At 35.9% G+C, this 22,796-nt stretch overlaps 1 protein-coding gene across 8 annotated transcripts in view; it reads right to left on the reverse strand.

Annotated features, from left to right (window-relative positions):
* DGKB (diacylglycerol kinase beta) overlaps positions 1-22,796 on the reverse strand; it is a 455,069-nt gene that overhangs the window by 300,714 nt on the left and 131,559 nt on the right. For all 8 annotated transcript variants that reach the window (XM_085050831.1, XM_085050830.1, XM_085050829.1 and 5 more), the window contains one exon: positions 2,532-2,793. In XM_085050831.1, coding sequence (XP_084906957.1) covers positions 2,532-2,601 — 70 coding nt within the window. In that variant the 5' untranslated portion in view covers positions 2,602-2,793. The remainder of the gene's footprint in view (positions 1-2,531; positions 2,794-22,796) is intronic.

A 22,796-nucleotide genomic window follows, 5' to 3' on the forward strand; every position in this document is an offset into this window, starting at 1 on the left:
ATTTTTATTGTTTTTAAGTAAATCAAAGTCTGCCAAGTCAACAAATGAAATTTGGTGTCTATCAGTTCATTATCTTGCCAAGTTCAACAAAGACAATGAAATAGCAAAGCAATTATATATTCAAACTTCACAAATTTTCATGTAATTTAATTATTTAGTAATGAGTAAAGATATCCAACCTTTTGTATCTCAACATGTTACATAAAAAATGCATCAAATTCAAAAAATGAGTTCCAGGTGTTTTTTGTAAATTACATTTTAAAGTCTTAAATCACACACTTAAAGATATTGTTAATCCATCATTTAGCTAAATTAAATTGGACAGCCCAGAAATTGAAATTGAGGTCCATTCCTGGGGTTTAGTCCCTTGTCATTATACATGAAAATTTATATACTAGTAACAGGTTTTTTTCCAATTGCCTAAGAAATTTAACTATTTACACAAAATTTGTCACAATTCAAATTTTTAAGAAAATAACATGCTTTCATTACAGAGGAGCAGAGGAAGCTTGAAAGACAACATATCTTTCTTTTACATACACACACAAACCTCAACGCAAATGTATTCAAGCAATTTATTTCCCTGACACCAATAGTTCTACTAAAACAATAGCTCTGAACTATTGTGTGTGCAAGAAGTGCTGGAGGAGCAAAGGGAAGCCAAATGTAAAGAAATACCTTAAATGGCCTTTTATCTCCCAAACAGAAGGTAAGTGGTTCAGCAAATGTTGCACTGAGGCTTAAATAATGATGCATGGGAAAAAAAAACCACATAGCTTTCTATTTTCTATTAGAAATCTTCAAATTCTGGTATTTTAAAAAGCCAGAACAACAACCCAAAAAAAAAAAAAAAAATTGAAAATATTTTCCCAGGAAGCGGTAAATATTTTCAGAAGTGATTTTTTTAAACTGCTCTATTATGTTTACTGTTTATTTGGTGATGTAATTTAAAACAAACAAGATTGCTAATAAAAAAAAGTGCAATACAAAGTTTTCTTTGTAATGGTCTCTGAAAGCAATGGATGGATCATCAATATAAAATCTGGATGTGTTCTTTTTAAGCTCCGTGTGATTGCACTTTGTTCCCTTTATTTAATGTTTCTATTTACCTCATGCAAAAAAAAAGAACTACTAAAAGCCACAGATATTTTTATTTCTCATACTTGTACCATATTTTTATAGTCTGCTCTTAAATTGAGACTCCTAGCTGATTAAATATTGGACAATACAATGTTTTATATTTCACTATGAAAGGAGAAAATATAGCTCTTTGCTCAGTAACATCACTAGGGATGTAAAGCAGTATATGAAGCAAATTTCCTTCACCTCTATAGCTTAACCTTTCAGATGAGAAGGTGACATGGGGAGAAAACACCTTAAGTAATAGAATACTTTAAACTGTACAGCAAGTGCTGCAGAAAACTGTAAGACTCTGATATACTTGTTCCAGAAAGCACAATTTAAATAATTCTACCTGACTTTTTTGTTCAATTACATAGCATTATATAGATTATAATTCATGGCTTAACTTGATAATAAAATATTAAGAATCTAAATCACAGTCCAGTGGGATGTACTATTCAATAATAATTACATTATTCATTCTAATAATCATTTGATGATTGTTCTGTTACGTGACTACACCAAAACACAATTAAGTACATACTTAAGTGATGTCATAGGCACAAAAAAATGCAATCACCAGTCTGCCTTTTACTTTATAACCAAAAGTGTCCTTCAGTAATAAATCAATAACATTCATAAATCATAAGAGTTTTTCTCCATTTTTAAAAAACAAAATTTAGATTACTTATCCTAGAGAAGAACTTCCTAAATGTTATTGAACCTTTTAAGTTCAGTTCTTGTGAGACTTCAAGAACTGTCTCCAAAATCTGTGTTTCACGTTCAGTAGCTGCTCTCTAAGCACATAAACCTGAGCCACCTAAGTGTCTCAAGCAACTGAAAGGAATTTTCCCTGAGCAATAACTAAAGAACTGGATCTTCAGCTTAGAGATATTTTTGTTTCTTGGCCTTTCACAGGATGGCTCCTCCTTCACATTGCTTAAAATACTAGAAACATCTTCTTATTGGACACCTAGATGTGTTTCTTCTGGAATCTCCATGCCTCCTCCATAAAAAGAAGGCTTGCCTCAGTCAACTACAAGCCCCACTCTAGTGGCCTACAAATTGTTATGGCAAGTTGAGGCAAATTAAGATAAATGAGGGCAAACCCTTAAAAATATGTTGTCCAAATACTCAGTCACCTAACCAACCCATAGTCAGTCAACGTGGTATCATACTGGAAACAAACCGTTCAGAAAAAGTGTTACAGACTCCAACTGGTTTTGTTCTTTCCCTCCAAAGAACATATATTTTGAATTAAAAAAATAAACATAAACCAAAATTTAACCTCTTACTTGACAATGAATAGTATCAGTAGTTTTATACTCTACAACAATTTTATATTCTCCATTCAAAATACTCTTAATTTTTACTTAGCCATAAAATTAAGTATTTTAAAAATTACTTACATTCTGCATATTTCTGAAGCTGAGAGAACTCTCCAGGGCTGAGGTTAACCCACTTCTCCTGGCTCGTCATACCGGCAGTAAGGGTCCTCCTTATATATCAGAACAATATTCCTTTTGACCCAGATGTTATAAACTCCATAAAGATTTTTAACTTCAGTTCACAGTGTTTGGAGAGTGCTGAGATGGCATCAGTCTATGTGGATGAAGTTTTTGATGCTTTGAACTGCTCCAAATTGTGTTGGTTCAATGGCGAGTTACAGCACTGTTAAAAGATTAAATTTAAAAAGAATAAATACCAAATATACCAGAATAAAATAACAAATATTAAATACCAGAAGAAATACCAGTTTTCCTATGGGAGTACTTGTAACCGATAAATATTTTCTCATATACAGTTTTGCTCAAAATCTTTCCATACAGTATTTGTCCATAAATAGTTTCTTATGTATTTCCATTTTTTTTAATTTTAGTTCCAAATGCTTACGTGCAGCATTCATCAAAAATTATCAGCTGTTCATGATGAAATGCATCTGGAAACACTGTATGGAGATGTTCCTGATTTAGCAACAACCACTGAAATAGTAGATACTATCTCATCAGTAAACTTAGTTCCTTATGATTTTAAAACTGGATTGCTGTAACAGGGTGTGTACCCAATTATGTTGTTGTACAGTACTGTGTGGCCTTGTCAGAAATGCTCTGAAGCTTCTATATCTCCATGCCAAAAATGAAATGGATTCTGCAGTTTGCTGAGAAGTTCACATAAGAGCTATACAACAATATTAATTATTCTAACCAAATAGCAGGAGTTTGATTTCTAGAACATCACAACACTGCTGGTCACTGGTGAAAATCAAATATAACTGTTGGTACCATCACAAATCAGGTCAGGAAAAGATTAAACTCTGTGTGCCTTCTCATCCCAATTTTATGCAGTTTCTACCCCTGTAGGACAGACCCTCTGAAAGCAATGCATTATCAACACTACTGGAACAACAGGTAGGCTACTTTTCATCTAATTTTAGCCATCTGAGAAGCAGGTACCTCATCTGAAATTGCCATCTCTGGCACTCCCTTTAATCATCACAAAGAGACAGGTGGCCCAGGCAGCAATTAATCCTTCCAGTTTCAACATAATTTTAAAATGTGATGAATTGCCTCCTGTGGTATTTATCTTTCATTGATTACAGAGGTTGCCTAGAAGACCAGTTTAGACTAGAAAGCTAATTTTAGACTGTAAGTGGAATCTCTTCATATCCCTAGTGATATAGCATTTATAAGGGTCAAATTACAAAAAGAGCAAACAAAAAATTCAGACCAGAAAGACTAACACAGTAATGGAATGAGTGCTAAGGAGGAAGATGTTGGTAGCTAAGAAGGAACAGAAAATGGAGTAAGATGTCCTGAGGGGAGAGAATGGAAAAAAAAATTGCTAGTAACAGAAGCATATTTAAAAACCCCACATTAACCCAATCAGATAATACCTTTTTTTTTTTTTTTCTGTTTTTTCTTTCTTCCTGTCTTACATATATGAGTATCATTACTGGACAATGAAATTCATGCAGGAGCATGCTTTAGTCCCTGAGCATACTTTTTTTATTGCTCTCAGACCCTTCCTGGTGAATTACTTGAATCCATGGACTACACTATGAGCAAGTAAGGTTATCTAAATACAATAACAGCTATCTTGCCTTTTAAAAATGTGTACAAAAGAGAGTCTTCATCTCCTCAAGTGAGAAAAAAACAATTGGTTCAAAGATCCAGAAACACTGATTGAATATATAATTGTATAATATAATTGAAAAAAAACCAAAAACTTACAGGACATGGAGATTGGATAATATTGGGCAAGTACAAGGCGCATCAGCCCTCAAACCTCAGTGAATCAACATCAGTGCCTGAAAAAGGTCAGCAACTATAAAAGCTAAAAGTGCTCTTCAGTAAGAAATGTTACCATTCTGTCTTGCGAACTTCAATCCTTTTATTCCTGACAAGAGAAAGTAACTACGATCAACAAGGCTATTTTAATCAAATTGAAGATGTTTGATTTCTGGCAGCTGATTAGGTGGTATTGCAGACAGTTATATCTTCAAGTAGGTATACATTTCTTATAATCTTGGCAACTGATTCGATTTTACTGATTTTTTTATCATATATGCATAACAGATTTAAATAACCAAAATTTTCTACCAATTTCATCCAGTTTTACTATTTGCATCCTTAACTACATTAGCTTCACTACCTACAAAAGCTAACATTGCTGAATACTATACAGTTAAAGATTATCTTGGTTACTTAATATGAATATTTGTGATAAGCAGCTTACCCTTAGAATTACTACAGCTAGCAAGGTAATGACTGCTGTGCATTCTAACCTGATCAATCTATTCATATGCAACACCTTTAGCTGACCACTGTCCATAAAGTTTGTTGCATACACAGCACCATCAGCAGGGAAAACAGATCTAAATGAACAACTCTGATATCCTTTCCCATTCACCAGACATCCAGGCTCTACAGCCTAGAATCAGTGTTGCAACAAAATTGTATGTCCTGAATGAGGTGACAGCAATGGAAAATTTATTATGGGCATGGCATCTCACAGGAAAGGATGTTGTTTGTGTGTGAGACAGCAGGTATCATTGCATATACAACAGAATTTCGGGTTACATTTTTTATTTTGGAAAATTTTCCAAATGCAAGTTCTGTCCTTTGACAGGGAAGCCTGTGGGGGACATAGTGAATCTAATGTGCCAAATGTAATCTGGGAACAGGAAAGGGGAGGCAGGCAGTCCTCTGAGAGGGGCTAGCTGGTCTTTGGAGTGCAGCCAGGTCCTGACCCCTACTCAGTGTATGTGATGCAGAAATACAGAGACATAATGGGGAAGATGTCACCAAATGGAATCTCATCGGTACTTCATTTTTTTTCTGTTTCCTGTTAGGTTCTGCTGCAGCAGAGTCCTAAATGAGGAAAGATCCCTGCATCACTTAGTTTTTCACAGGTAAACCTTTTACAGTGACATTTTCCCATTTTATGTAGATACTACCATGGTTATAAGAAAGCAAGCGCAGTATACAGATGCTGAGGACAAAAGCCATCAATGCATATTTGTGTTACATGATGTGCACCATTTGTTAAGGTATACACTGGAAGATCACCTATATACTATGCAAATATCCTAATTTCTGTAGAAGAAAGTATTAGGTAATTTATAATATCTTTTTCAGAAATGTTTAATGTAAAGGAACTTCTTTACCCTTTATTTTAGTGCTCTTTAAGTACTCCAGGAAGGCCATGCAATCAGAAACCTAGATATAAGTATATGAAGAGGAAAGTAGTAACAACGATAATACTATCACATAGGAAAAAAGAATCTTGAACTGCATTAATCAAATGTTTTTGCTGGTAGGCAAAATAAAGATCAGCAGCTTTAAACAGATCAAACACCGTGATTTGACCTTTTCGTGCAGAGTTAAATCACTTTGAAGAATCCAATACAGCATACAGTTAAAATACATACAATGTCAGCTAGGGAACTTTCCAGCAATCCTCTAAGAGTTTGACCTATTCTGGGCAACTCAAATCTGTGCATACATTTTGTTAATATACACTTAGGCAAGATTCACAGCCCTCTCAACCAGACACGAAGCAGGCCTTACAAATAAGAGAAACTAGAAGCACTACATTAATAAACCATTCATTTAATCACAAAAATAATTAGGAAAAAAAACCTTTCTCCTCCTCTGACTATAGCCACTGACTATGACAAGTCTTAGAATTCCACTCTCCTTTTTATAACATGTTTTTCTTACTGGATTTGAGAGGTTATTAAGTATTCTGTCAGGATTCCTACCAGGCCACATACCCAAACTAGGAAGCAAAGCTTTGTTAAAAACTATACAAATCAAATTACTTAGCATTCAGCCGACATTGCTAACAAACTTAGATTTCCAGGAATTCCCCACGCCTCTGAAATCCTCAGCTGCTCTACAGAAGCTAGGCTGAGAGAAGAGAAAGGAATATATGGTGGAGAAAAAAAAATAAATAGAGAGGCAAATTCTCTCTATGCCAACCTCATGACTCAATCTCATTCCACCCCCTGCAAGGACAGAGGAGTTTTCATAGAGTATTAGACGTAAAAAATAAATTACATCAGTCCTACAAAACTGACCAACAACACCAACTTCAGCTTTGAGCTTCGACCCATGAAGACACATCCAGTTTCTCAATCCACCCAACAAAAGCCCCTGAAGGACAGGGGAGCCTCTTTTGAGGTCCAACCTCATTGCTGTGTCTGAAAGCATGACACATCTTAATGCATGCCTTAAGGGACTTATTTCTGTTTACCATAACAGGAAAACCTAGAACAGCCTAGAAACTGGCTTTTGGACTTGCTCAGCCATCCTTCGCTTTCTACCAGCCCTTCCAAAATGTACATCTCACATACAATTTCTTTAATTGACTCCATAAAGGGGGCACAGGGTAGAGCTATTGCAAGTTTCCTTCCATGGAAACTACCGTTTTCCACAACAAGACTGATTAATGATTTTTGCCTGAACAATAAGAATAAATAACACAGAATATTTTATACCTTAATTGCTATGGAGGCTGCAGCAATTATGCCTTTCAAGATTTTTTCTGTACAGAATGTACTTGATATTTCATTCAGCAGGGTCCTATACTTTCACCACGGTTAGCTAGATCCTGTGATTTTGAGTGTGGGTGACATAATGGATTTTCCAAAGGATAATTTTTATATTTCAGATAACACATGGTTACATATGTGCCTGAAACTTTTCTCTGTTCTGCAAAAAAAAAAAAACAAACCAAAAAACATGTGAACAATCATTCATTTTTTGCCTGGAAATGCAGGCATTATGTACAGATATACAAGACCTGTAGGTGTTCTTGTAATTGATTTCACACTTAGTAGAAAACAATGTCTCTAATGTCAGAAATACTCCAAATCTGTATAGTTGAAAGTTTAGTATAAAGAGTTTGATGGGTAAGAAATACAATAAAAATATCTGCTAATCACCATTCTGGTTTCTTTACTTTCAAATGCAGAAGTAGTGTAATTACTCATAATTGCTGCTGGATTAATGGCATGAATGAAAAAAAATGAAGCCACATAACAAAACACAACAGCTTTTTCCGACATAAATTGCATATTTTACATAACAACATCCCTTGTTTTGCACTGTATTTAGTATAAAGTCCTCTTAGTACTACACTTTTTTTTCAATTTAGTAAAGGATGTTTACTGATGTAAATTAACACAATTCTGAAATATAAACTATAAGCATTGATACACTGTGACATTGACAGTTTCCTTATCAAGCTGAAAATCTCTCCCTTTAAAGAAGCGACCAGCACAACTTAAAAGCACACTTGTTTTACTGACTACTTTATTCCCAGGTGTACTGGTCTGGTACATGTAAAAACATTCACTTAAATTTTAATACAAAGATATGGACTGTATTCCTCAGAGAAGCAATTATTCAAATTCACTTTCTTGAATTATTTATATGGAATATATCAGTAAACACTAGGGAGACATGCAACACACACCCTATTGTGGCAGGCTAGGCAGAATACTTGAATCTTTGTGAAAACATTTCACCATTACTACAGTTTGTGACAGTGAAAAATATTAGCAACAAAAACTGAGCACTGATAAAAACTGACCAGAATGCAAGAGAGAAACATCACTGAGTACAGTTAGGATTGATTTAAGAGCAGTTTAATAATTGAAGCACAGATTGTAAGAATAATAATGTTAATAAAAAGGGAGATAGCAAAAAGAGAGAATATTCTCTTGGGAATAAAACTCAAGAGAAACAGATGATGCACAATACAATTGCTCACCTGAGAAGCAATCAGCCTCTCCTGAGCAGTGATCAGCCAATTCCTCACAGTTTATACCCTGAGCATGACATTCCATGGTATGGAACATCCCTTTGGCCAGCTGCCCTGGCTGTGCTCCCTCCCTGCTTCTTGTGCAGCTCCTCACTGGCAGAGCATGGGAAACTGAAAAGTCCTTGACTTAGGGTAAGCACTACCTAGCAACAGCTAAACACTGTGTTATCAGTGTAATTCTCATAGTAAATCCAAAACACAGCTCTGTACCAGCTACTAAGTTTAAAACTAACCCTATCCTAGCCAAAACCAGGACACCCTACATGTACATTAACTTCATCTTAGAAATCCTTTAAAAGCAACTTCTGATTGACCTTCAATTTTATAACTCCTAGGCTTGCTATTTCCAGGTTGCTACAATAATTACCTACTAAGTCAGAAGAACTATATTCAAATTTCTCAGTGTTTTCCTCACTAAAAGAAATATTGAAATTAATGAAAGCTGAGGAGAATCTGGGACAAGGAAATAACATAATATGTTTTTGCTGATTCAAAGTATGCATGTACATATTTTCATCAACAGTATATATATATATATATATATATATGTAAATCAAAAGTATACATATTTTTTCCTTCCTTTAAATAATACAACTGAGCAAACTAAAAAATCCCAAAAAACACTACTGAAATTTGATTTATCCTTATGAGAGTAGTAGTACATAATTCACAAATCTCCTCCAAGTGAGAGTCATGGAACTGTTCCCACTGTTAAAAATTTCTCAGTAATAATTTTAGGAAAACAGATTTAAAAAGTGAAAATTTGACAAGAAAAGGTGAGGAGTTACTCACCCTTCTTACTATTTTATATCAATGACTAAACAAGCTTGTCCATAGAGCCACTAAAATTTGAAACCCTTTTTTTTTAATGACTAAATGATCACATTGAATAGTATTTTGATTGTATAACAGACTAATTATAAACATATTGAAACTAGGAGGGGTAAAAAGAAAGAGAGAAAAAAAAACTTGACCCCAACAAAAAGTAGAAAATAAACTGTTCAGATAAAAAGATTTCTAGACAGCTGGTAATATTCTGAAATTGGTGAATTAAAAAAAAATATTATTTGAATATTAAAAGCATTAAAAGAAGGCTGAACTACTAAAGCTTATGACTGATATTCTTTAATAAATAGAGAAAAGCAATTTGGGACAGAAAGCATCGGATTTTATAGGTATATCTATGTAATCTAGAGTAAGTTCTCTGTAACACAGCACATTAGGCTGTCCACTAGATAAATCACTCTGATGAGAGGATTAATCAACCTCTCAAACAATTCTTTCCGTATCACCCACTAGTATTTCTATATAACCACTGAAACTCCTCCAAAATCTTGAGCATCATGGAATAAAGATCCTGAGGATAACCTCTGCCTTCCAAAGTATGCATTTGCCATCTTCCCTAGGAAAGCCAGCTCCAGAAGTGAATCCCTTGATATTGGCTCTGCAAAGACCTCTCCACAACTTGCACCACATGTATTTGAGCCCATATCAACAGAGGTTAAGCCCTTTGACTATTATCTGCCACATGTTCTTCCTTTCTTTCATTTCCCTCTCATGGGGAAACCTCTAAATTCTGCCTAACAATTAACTTTTGTTGGCAGTAAGCTACAGGGATTTTTTTTGTTTAATTGTTGTATTTAATTAATCTCTCCATATTTAGGTGCTCTAGGGGTGATTACATTACAGGAAAGCAAAGCTGAAAAGTGTAATTTACAACTGGGGAAGAACTGTGATGATCCTTAATTTCCTGGGGCAGAAATTCCTACTTCATGCTTGGAAATAAGCCTTTGAAGAGATGTTCTTTAGTCTTGTGACAAAAATGTTCCACAGCGCTCGAGGAAAAGATTTGGTAACTGCTGTCCTCATTCAAAAGCTTTTATGCACTTTTAAAATTAACTGGGAACACTGGAGTTCCTTATAAATAACTTGTGAAAATATGAACCTGATTTGATCAGTAAGAAATCTGTACAGAGAACAAAGATCAGGTTAGCAGGCAGGTTAAAGGATTTCACAGGAGAAGTTCATGCTAGATTGTTTTCCATCAGGTGGAATTTTTTTTTCCCCTTAGGGAGAGAACTGTAGAGAGAAGTTGATTAAATTATTGCAGTCCTGGGATATGAATAGCTAACACTATGTCACTGTCCACTGGGATAGTGTGGAGCCTTCTAGACAGCTACAAATGGTTTTGTATTTCTTCATTGGCTTTTCCATACAAGAGTTCAGTGATAGTGAGATACCAAATGAATTATCAAAGCTAGGTGGTCCCTTGCCTACAGGAACACATATCTGCACTCAAAGTAAACTATATGGTGGCAGTGGCATTTCAAAGTGCAATTCTCTATTCACCCAGACAATTCCTGACCTGTTCACATTCAGGTCCAAGAAAACAAAAACTGCTAGGTTTGTGAAGACTCAGTGAGCTTTGCCATTTGTCTCTTCCTAGAATTTGCTCTGATGGAATGTCCACACTGGCACCAAAGATGTGGATGTACAAGCAGAGTACGAGTGAGGAAGTTTCACTGAAGCAGAGCCAGAAGGGAAGATCCAAGCTGCCTCAACACCACAAGCATCAGAGCAGGCTCTGCACCTCTGTCTGACCTCCTGTTCACATGTCCAAGGGATGCTGAAGTCCAGGCTCTCACAGGTCCATAGCTGTCAATACCAGAAACCATTACGTAAAGGTGGTTTCACACCCTTCTACAGCATAAACCCACCTTGAGTCTCTTATCTCTCTTTATATCCTTAACAATTTTCCTACAGTTCATATACCGCCACTGAGTAAACTGAGACTGAGAACTGGCATTTGCAGAACTACACTCAAGATCTGGTCAGGGATGGAAGTGCATTTTCTGACTGAGGGTCCTTCATTTGTTTGTCTGTCTGTCCATCCCACCCAGACAGACTTACAAACTTAAGGACTTTAAGACATTGCTCCATCTTTCAGATGGGAAAACCCTACATTCTCATAGTTAACTGTACTGAATTTTTTTTCAGAGGAGTATGAGAAGACAACAGTGAAATATATGTCCTCCACATACTGACTTCAGTACATTACTCACTTCAGAATGCTTTGTAGCTAAGAAGTGCCAATATTCTCATGGAATTTTTAACATCTAAAAATGGGTATTTAATTGCACTTTTAATTCACAGAGGTACATAATTACATTTTTATGTAACCTAATTTTGCGTTATTTTTCCATGGTGTTCAGTTTTCAATATAAAAGTTTACTTTTGTTAATTTGAGTTTCCCAGTGTTTTACCCACCTTAAAGGGAAGAAGGAAAAAAAGTTGATCCTGTCTCCTCTTTCCCTTGGGAATCCTTTATCTGAGCTAGCTTATATTATGCTTGCATTTTAAATGTATTTTTTCCCTTGAGAGATGCTCTGCATTTCTGTTATCTTTTTCTAGTATGTTTTTCTTTGGAAATCTACCTAATTATTTTCCCTCTTTATATGCTGCAATTAATTCTCCTCTGATTAATCTTATGTTTTTACACAGTAGTCCTTGACACAGAAATTATTGCTACTCTATGTACGATTCTCTATGGATAGGAGAAGAGTGGGACAGAAAGAAGAAGGGTATATCCTAATACATGAAGCTCTCAGGAACAAGCTTTTGCTCAAGTCTGAGAACAGATGCAGGAAACTACAAGCTAACTGAAGGTTAATTTTGAGTTTAACTTATGCTACATTATTATACAGTTTGAGAGAAAAGCGTAGCCTGTATCCTATTGCAGGTCTGGAATGCACACATATCCCTTCAGGATCTGGTTTTGGTTTTGTTTGCTTTGTCTATAGACTGCTAGATATGTGCTGGGGGGATGCTGGCAGGACTTTGCCCCTCCTGACATCTTGAGGGCAACAGCACAGCCTGTCTTCACCAGCCTGTGAAGACAAATGTCCAACTTTGCCACGTTCCAGTTCCTTTTGCCTATACTGCTGATAAACTTGGGAACAACCTGCTTAGATACAGTAATAAACCATGCCCAAAATGACCTGAAAAGAGACACAGGATAAACACATGGGAAATATTATACAACTCCAGTGAGCATCTTGCCTTAAAAGTGCAACTGTTGGATAAAAAAAACTTGAACCTGCTTAGTAAGACTTTAGCTTGAAATTTGAAACAATTTCCCCTGACTTTGCTGAATGTTGACGCTTGTGTTTCCTCATCCTCTGCAATTTCCCTGGAGACCTACAGGATTTTGCCCAAGGGAATTTTAATCCTATCCATAAATTGTACTCAAGAGACAAGCAATTATTAAATAATATTCATATTGGAACACTTTCACAGTGTAGGTCACCCTTTTGTTGCTATTACTATATTTGTCATAAACTAAAAATCATCTATATGTTTACTTCTGAATCATAAACATCATCACTTAAACCATTACTCATTTTTTGTGCAATTTATTTTTACCATAAAATGCTTTAAAAAGCAAAATATAAACAACATTTTATACATTTCCTTCCATTTTCTTTCAAAATAAATAAACAAATACATCTAGTGAGGAATGAAAATATTCAATCTATTTTGAATATATTTTTAGGCCTTACATCACAAAGGTTAAATATTAGAATATGACAACTAATAAAAAGCCAGAAATCAAAGAGGGTGATAAAGTGAGGAAAGTAGAATAAATACACAAACACAAAAAGAATCTCAATTATTCATTGCTGTTTCTTAAATTGTTGAAGAATTCCACTTCAATGACAAAAAAACCAAGTATAATAAAATGGATGGCAAGTGGGTAACACTACATTTGTACTTCTCTAAGAGGAATAATTACATGATTCAATTTTCTGGACTCCACTCCCACATAGAATAGAGGTACCAGGTAAGAGCACTACCACTCCTGGTGATACTAATTTGAGATGTACTGCCTAATTTGAGATGGATTTATCACTTGAATAGCAGCAGCACTAATTGTCAACAATTGCAAACCTGTATCTATTACACTGTTTTGCATCTGCAGAAGCCTTTCTGATTTCAGCCTGCAGTCCCTTCTGTTGGTTTTGTTGGTTTCTCAGCCGAAGCACTGGGATGAACACACTGCACCTGAAGCATTGCAAGTCAGATATTTCAAGTCCTTCTTAGTTGTCTCCTTTGCTTCAAACTTTATGATCCTAAAACTTTACATTTAAAATATATCTATATAACTACCTTAAGCCAGCTGAATGTCTACTCACTGAAACAAAGGTGTCTCAAACAGAAATGTTCAAAATTTGCTTTAGTCTGATAACTAAAAGTTAAAAAATCCTGTAAAACTTCCACGTGATCCTGAAAATGGGGAAACTACCTACAATGTTTATGTCCAACTATCTGCTACTAAGGAGAAACTACAAAAAAAACCCTTGTAAGTTATGAATAGGCACAAGTTTGTTAAGTTACATTTCATCTTCCATTGATTTTCAACCTTTCTACCCCATATTTGCTTTATATAGCTCAATTTGTGCTTAGCAATAATAGTTCTTCCATCTATTTGTACAAAATTATCACTAAAGGTCTAGATGCTTTATGTGAAGGCTGCATATGGAATATTCATACTACAGAGCTTGAATTCCATTGAAATCTTGCAAGACAGAATATAGAAACAATTTTTTTAAAAAACATATTCTTCAGGGGTTAAGAATTATTATCTTTTCTACCCTTCTGTATTGATCCATGAAACTTTTCAAATGAAGAGATTTTCTAATGTCCCTTGTGTGGTCTACTATTACGAACAGGCAGAGGATGTATTTATATAATACTCTCTTCCCAGGAGCCACCCATGTAAAACTCACTTTCATCATCTGGAGAATGTGTGAATTTTAAAAACAGTTATGTTAACAGAAATCATGGAATCACAGAACGGTTTGGGTTGGAAGGTGCCTTAAAGATCATCTACCCCCAAGCCTCCTGCCAAGGGCAGGGACACCTTTCGCTAGACCAGGTTGCTCAGAGCCACATCCAGCCTGGCCTTGAAGACTTCCAGGGATGGGGCATCTACAACTTTTCTGGGCAACCTTCAGAGCCTCACTGGTTCCAGTGCCTCACCAGCCTCAAAGTAAACAGTAACTGTTTAACTTTACTAAGTGATTTGTTATTTATAAGTCATTCCTTTCACATGCCCTGTCTTAAAACATGAACAATTGAATTCTTCTCCATATGAAATAAGGCAAAAAGAGTTTGCTCTACTTGTATCCTCTTTATATCACAAGAATTTCACAGCTATGCAATCTGTAAGTCACTCAGTTTACTAATGCCATGTTGGTATAGCTCATGTCATTAAAAAAAGAGACAAAACTATTCTATTTGAATTTGTTACTTAAAATCATTCCATAAGAAGTTCTTTATCCAAAGGCTGTATTTTAAATTATAAAGTTATACTCCCTCACAAAACAGAAGTTTTACTTTCTGAGAACCTTCACCAATGATTAGCTAAAGCTTCATAAACCCTCCATCCTCAAAAATATAAAATTACCTTAAAATTAACTTGTTTATATGTTCCAATGGATATTCACAGAAATATTCTTCTGTACCTCAGTAACTTCAATAACTAGATTAGGTTAGATTAGATATTAGGGAAAAATCCCTTGCAATGTGGGTGGTGAAGCACTGAACAGCAGAAAGGTGATGGATGCTGCATCCCCAGAAACATTCAAAGTCAGGCTGGATGGGCCTTCGAGCAACTTGGTCTAGTGGAAGATATCCCTGCCCATGGTGTGGGGGTTGGGGGTTTGAAACTACATGGCCTGTAAGGTCCTTTGCAACCCAAATCATTGTATGATTCTGTGACTGAATCACAGACAGGACAATGGTACAGGTTACTTTTCTTTTAAGTACAAGGACTAGAAAACAAGAAAAAGAAAAATATCCCCATTCACAGAAAGGAAGAACTGAAATTCCTAAAAATTTATATAGACCTAGTAGTGAATTTTAAAAACTTGCTAGATCTCAGCTGGCATTAATTACTGCATTTCAAAGTCACAAGACACACTGAAACATTTGTTTTTAAATAATTTTTTTGTTATCACACAGGAAGCATGTGTGGAAAAGTCAGGAACCAAACTGAGATTTGTAATTGAATATATTTAAACACATAAACAGTGCTAATTTATGCAAGTCAATAAAACAGTTGTACTTCTTAACAGCTTTATTTTAGTCTATCATATCAAGCTGGAATTGGCAAATTTAACTCTAAGTGCCAAAAAAATTTATTTAGTAACCTAAAATAAAGCTGTAGGTTATAAAAACTATCATTGATCTCTAATTAACCAAGCGACAGAATTTTAATTAAAATTCCCTGTCTCTCATGTACAGCTAGCTTTAGTTAATACACCATTAATTAAAATGGGAAGTAGTTCAAAGGAAGTAGATACTGCTGATGAAACCTTGTCACTTACAGATTTAACTACATATACACAATAATAACACCATGCCAGAAATCTGAGAATCCTTTAGATTACTCGGGGTCTATACTGTGTTTGCTGCAGAGTCCTGGTTTTCAGTCACCCATGCTGGGGACCTGGTTAGAAAACGTCACAGCTCCCATCCAGTTCCAGCAGCTCCATCCCTTTTCCACAGCTGGGCCAGCACAAGCCAAGCTCTATCCAAAATGTTGCTGGGAGGAGGTGCCCAGGGCCTAAGCCTACACCCCAAGCACTAGAAACACTCCTAATGCATCCACTTGTTTGCCCCAGTAAAAGCACCCTAAACAAAGGAAGATGGAGATTCTGAACAATGTGCCAAAACCAAATACAGATCACCTTGTCTTGAATCTCAACTGCTGTGTTGTCTTTCCCCATAAGGGAAAACACGGTGTGTATCTGAAGAAATTATAAAAAATCTGCTGCTAACTGGAATACAAAACTGCAAAATGCCAAATCCTATGCTTTCAGAAGCAAAGGAGAACTCAGTGCATTTAGCCTTTTTCAGATTCGGGCCTTCTCAGATAAACAAAACAAAAAATCATTCAAGAGATTATTATACATGTCTAATGTTTGCTAGCAGTTTCCAGTCCTCAAGGTTCCCAGGCACAAACTGCATCACTAGATTTAGCTTACATTTCTTAAATTGGCACAACTAAAATAAGCAAGTTATTTCTTTTGGCATCTTAGAAGAATTAAAAACATAGATTTAGTATACTTAAAAAATTCACTGTAAAATATACTGTTATAAATATATGTAGACCATATGTTTATGTTTCCTATTTTCATTTTTATTCAAGATAAGTTCACTGAACATAACTGTTATTCTTTGTTAGCATTTTATAAACCTACCTATGATACAGGTGAAATAATGAACATACATATTTCTATATAGATACATCAGAATATTCTGATTAAAATGAGCAATATTTCATGGTTTTTTGCATATTTCATCTTTATTTTAATTATTTTAAAAATTTATATAGCCCTTTTAATAACAAGTATCACAAATAAGTGAAGCAGATGTCCTACAATAGTGTTGCTTAAGTAATTACTAAGTCCACGTTAGCACAGATAATAGACAAGATAAATACTTCCACTATTTATTTGTGAACCAGAAAGATTACTCTGTAGTATTTCTATTTTCTTAGCTATGCAGTATTCCTTTGCTTTAAAGCCTTAAAATCTACACATATGAAATAATACTGTTTCCTGGAACTTTTTAACAAAAAATATATATTCTTTTTCTGCCAAAAATTCAAGGGGAGAAAGATCCAACATGTCTTCTTGGTAATCATAATTTCAGATAATACTGTATTTATGGATGTTTAAAATTTTGGTTGTACTAAGTTTTTCTGAGTAGTCATAGCAGTCACCATACTAGCATTTTCAAAATACTCCAAAAGCCCCAAAATACTTTACTGAAAATAGCAGACTTGCTTACTTGGCAGAGTTGGCAGAGTTATGCATACTTTTCAGATCTATCAAATTTTGCAAAAACACATGTCTTCTCTTTTATGGGACATCACGATTGCACCATTTGTGGTAAATTTGCCCTGAGACACAGCATTTTGCAAAGAAAATTGCATTACAATGGCCCACATCATGCCATCTGTTTTAAGAACTCTCCAGTGATTTCTATGGAGAATAGTCTTAAAAAATAAATGGAACAAGATGTCCCAAAGTCCTTTTTTTTACCTAGCTTAAATACTTCTCATGAAAAAATATTCTGAAAAATTTAGAAAGCTCTAGCATTACCACTAAGTTATGCCCTTAATATTCGTCTATTCCCAAAGGGGTGAGAAAGGTTCATGGACTGATGGTAACACACGGGAAACAGCTCCATGGCTGCAGAGCAGGTAATGATCCCCACGACACAGGGGCTGCACGGGGAGTCCCAGCTTTGCCAGGAGATGAATCCTGCTGACTCCTTTCCAGTCCACTCACACCCTCATCAGTAACACCCAGTGCTGCTGTGGCAGCAGCAGATCAGCCAACAGCATCACCCGTAGCAGCAAAGTAAGCAGCCATGGAGCCAAAGTCCTAGAGAGGCCAGAAGACCATAAGCAAAAAGCTTGGGATCTGACAGTCTAACACTACCCTGACATTTGACCAGTGCCATCCTCGTCCTTACAGAAGATACACTGCAAACAGTGCAGATGACACAGCCACACAAAGGTCCATGGGCTGGGGGACAGAGTGGGACTTTCCTTTTAGTCTGTGTCAACACTGTGAAGAAATTTCTTTACGCCAAATACCTTAGATGCACTTCACCTGCTCTACAGAACATCAAGAAAGGAAAAAATATTGTCATGTCTTGTTATTGTCTACTCTCTTTTAAGACTATTTCTCTGACACAAAGTGCAACTATAAATTTTAATGCTGCAAAAAAACCATGACCTTCCTTCTTTAGTTACTTTTGAAAGTGAGATCTCTTTAAAACACCAATGTATAAAGTTCAGATTTCTGATTATATAAACAAATACTTTATACAAAGAAGTGTACTATCCTTACTTACGCCGCACCAAAGCTGTTACTTTATAACAGACACACAGAGGAAGATGCCCAGAAATTCCCTGGTGAAGTCATCTGAAAACCCTTTCAAAAGAACAATAACCTTCTGCATCAGTACAGCTTCCTATTATCTCATATCAGACTTACAAATAGAACAAAAGTTTCTACTAACTTCATTAAATGGCTGTTATCTAATAATTTCAATCTTTTCATAGCACAACTAATGCTCTTAGATTATTAGTATTTGTTAGTCAAATTTTATAGATATAAATAGTAATTCTAAAATACCCAAGATGCATATTGAATCTAACTCCCACCCTCTGCATAGCACACATAGGATGTCACTGGTTTTGCAATACCACTTCACATGCGTGATCTGGGTTTGGGATTGGTCTGGTTTGAGTTTGTTTGAATATGAATGATGTAAGGCAGCATTTCTTTTTCATTTTTAGAATGGCTTTAGTCATGCAGATGATGTGCCTGTCAAAATAGGTCCAAACTGGAATACTAGCAATAAAAAAAATGACATGCAAAACGTCAAAAAAATTTTAATGACTTGATATGAAGTCACAGTAACTGCAACATCAGCACGAAGACACATCTTTCTTCCCTTTGCCAAAGAACCTCTTATGCCCTTGACACCTTTCAGACACCAGAGCCTCCAATTTATCCTTGATCCCAGTGTGTATCTTTCTTCTGAGCACCACTTCATATCCCTCTAACTGGATGTTGCTCACTCACCACAACAGCTTGTTTGTTCCTCTTGGGCTCTGGAATTCACTAAGGGCTTAGGTTATCCCCTCAAGCAAAAGATTCCTTGCTCTACCCATTCCAAAGCCATAGCCCACTGCCTTGTGCACATACTGTGAGCTGTCCTGGCTCCTTTCACCCTTGGGGAGGAATGTGACCTTCTTGAATCTTCCATCTTCCATTCTCACTTTCTTGTGATTCAAGAGGACCCATCGAGCACAAGAGGATCCATCAGCAGATACAGTTTTCCTTACCTGCCTGAGCAAGATGCAATCACTAGGTTTCCACTCAGGTCACCAGGTTTCCTAAAAAAACCCAATGGCATTTCCAGAGTCTTTCTCAAAAACGGAACCATTTACCACTGTGTTTAACCTATCAAGACAAATGTCCTAAACATTTCTCTCACACATACACACACAAAAGGTGGGGGGGGAGCAGAAAAGCAGAAAATTACATTGTATTAGATTGTGTCTGGTTGTTTATACAAACTTTTCGTTCTGCTTTGCTCTGGCAGTCAATCGGTTATCTTCTGTCACAAACCATCCTCAGCAGTAGCACTTAGGGTGTCTAAAGAAGCAATTCTCGAAGTGTGATTTTATACAAATAATAGGCCATTCCTTCCTTTGAAAAGCAAAGACTCATTCAACTCTAAGCATCTTTGCCTAGGAGCTGCTCCCTTGTCCACACTGCTAAATTTTAGCCACAGCACTCAGTAAATAGGAAAGCAGAATGACTCTGCACATATCACTAACTGCTGTAATCATCCCAAGTAGAAAAGTAAATATTTTGATAAGGAAATACAGCCAATCCACACTGAAAGAAAATGCAAATCAAGTGTGACTTGCATAAGACAATCTGGGCAGTGACTGCCCACTGGTAAAAGGATACCAGCAAACTCCCTATCCCCTGTATCAGGTCTGCACTAACCAAACCAGATGTCTGGAGGAATTGAAAGGAAAAAAGACACAATTAAGTCAAAAACATGAAACCATCCTCAAGTTTTACTGGAATTCCATTTCAGAAGACTGGGGAAGAGGGGAAAAAAGCTCTCACCAACTCTGCAAGGCAATAATTATTTAGGAAATAAATATTGTAATGTTTTCTCTTTCTCCCCTTCATTTCCTAGACACGCCAGTTTCTCCCAGTCTTGGGACACACACACTCACACCCCAAAAGACAAACAAACCAACCCCATCAAAACGAAACAACAACAGAAACAAAATAATCAAACAAAAAAACCCACACCAAACAGAAAACCCCACAAAATAGCTGACTTGTGGAGTAGGAATTAAGTTCTCTCTGCTGTAGCTACCACCAGTCACCACCAGCAGTCACCACTGTGGCTAGCACAGGTCTTTCCCATGAGAAATCTTTTTGTGTTTTATAAATAAAGATAAGGTTTGGATGTTATTAAAAACAGTGTCCCAAGACTTGGACGGTGCAGACCTGGCCAATCAGGCCTAGGGGGAGGTTTTTGACTGACCAATCTGGGTGACTTTTGAAAACTCTATATATATGATGAAATCAAAACAATAAAGACCTTTTCCTTCTTGCCACTGAAAACTGACTTCCTTACTCTGCTAGCTGCTCAACAGCGACACACCACCAGCAGTCACCACCAGCAGTGCCTTATCACCATTTGAGGCAAGCCCAAGCAGGTCCCACCTTCACAGTTCCCAATCCCTGGAGTGCATTGTCAACACCCAGGGGAAAAGAAAAGCAGGAACGGCTCAAGGACATGGAAATGGCGGAGGCAGCAGCAGAGATGTAAAAATCAAGGCTGCAGGGGCAGTCGGAGGATATGAGATGGAGTATAAGACATAGTTACAACTTTCTTCAGCTGCTCTTTTGGTGGTTTGGTTGAGGAAATGTAACAGGTATTTCTCACAAAGTATTTAAAAAAGAGTGGAGAATAAGGGAAATAACTTTGAGCTGAGCTCACCTGATGCACATTTCACTGACTCTATGATTCTACGATGTAGGAGAAAGGCTTATACGTCAAGATTAACATTTTTATTTTACAAAACTAATTCTATGTATGAATATGTATTTTCAGGTAGCGCAAGAAATACATAATTGTTACTAAAGAATTCCCTAGATTATATTTACATGTTTCCATATTTCTATGAGTCTTACCACCACAGCATCTATAAAGCAGAAAAAAACCTTTCATATAATGCAAAGCTAATTAGCAATGTAGAGCAGTGTACAGATACAACAGTGATCTAGAACAGAGGGCTGTATCTGGAGACTGATGACTGAAATTTTAATTCTCTAAGAATTAATGTATATATTTTACATATTTCTGGAAAACAGAATTGTAAACAGTTTTAACTTAGCAAGGTCAAGACAAATAGAAAAATAATAAAAAAGTACAAGCTCCAGAGGCAGGAATTCATCGTGGTCTAATGTAACTACATCAAAGTATGAGCAGGTTAAAAGCTACCTGCATGTGCTTTCCATGCATCTGATATGAGTGCCATGACACAAATACAGCTTGGAGAAAATACACAGAAAATAAACTCAAAACAAGAGAGGTCACACCTCAGTATTAAGAATTATGATGCCTTGATTTTACACTATGCATTACTTTTTCATCAAGACTTCAAAGTTTAAAAAACATTGCTCATATCTCAATATATTTAGAATAAGTAAACTTTAAAAGGAGTAGTGTCAGGAGTCTGACAGCATCAGCCTTCCTCATTTACCATTGCCTTGCTTTATCATATTCACCTTCTTAAATTCAGATCCACGGTCTAATACAGTCATTAGATAGCATTCAGTATTCATTAGTTTTACTAGCCCAGAACATTTCAACAGTTTTTACTAAAGACATATCTCCCTGAGCTAAAATTGCTTGGATTTCTTTGTAATGTAAATTCTTCTACTGTACACCTAACAGGGGGCACTAGTCTATCTCATTAGTTCAGACTATGAAATACCAAACAATATTTCTCTTAGACTCATATAACACGTCTCAGAACTGTAACTTCTACTAAAAGGATTAAAAAATATGATGTAATTCCAAGCTATATACTTTATTATTTATAAGCATTATTATTTACAAGCATTATAAATAATAATAAGTAGTTCATACATAATAATTTTTGGGAAATATATTGTTCTCAGTTAAGTGTGATCACAAATTCACAGAAGTACAATCCTTGGAAACAGACTCCCAGTGTGAACAGTCACACAAATTAAGATGCAATGTTGTTTACACCTTCTTCAATATTTAAATTTAAATATGAGACCTTAAATAGTTATAACAGTAACTGCTTTGCTTCAGTATCTTCACAGACGAGCATAGAAAACAGACAGACATAGTGTTAGATTTTCTAAACTAAAATTATCTGAGTATTTAGTCCTCTTCTTGCAACATTATTGTCTTAATGACTTAGTCTCATATTATGAATCTTAAGTTGCGTTTTAGACTGCATGGAGACTTCTGGGAAGGGTTTGCAAAATTAATGCTCATTGAACCCCAAATCTGCATGACACCTCTAATGACTGTAAATGACTAGGCACAATGGTCCATGTGATCAACTCCAGCCCCACGTTCCCATTGTTATACGAAAAGAGGATGACCATGGTGATGCTGATTTTTTAAAAAATAATAATAAAACTATTGCAATATAAAGCAAATTATTTAGAACTGATGCATTCACA

This window comes from Lichenostomus cassidix, chromosome 2, assembly GCF_008360975.1.
Source record: "Lichenostomus cassidix isolate B80296 chromosome 2, HeHo_3.0, whole genome shotgun sequence".
NCBI lineage: Eukaryota > Metazoa > Chordata > Aves > Passeriformes > Meliphagidae > Lichenostomus > Lichenostomus cassidix.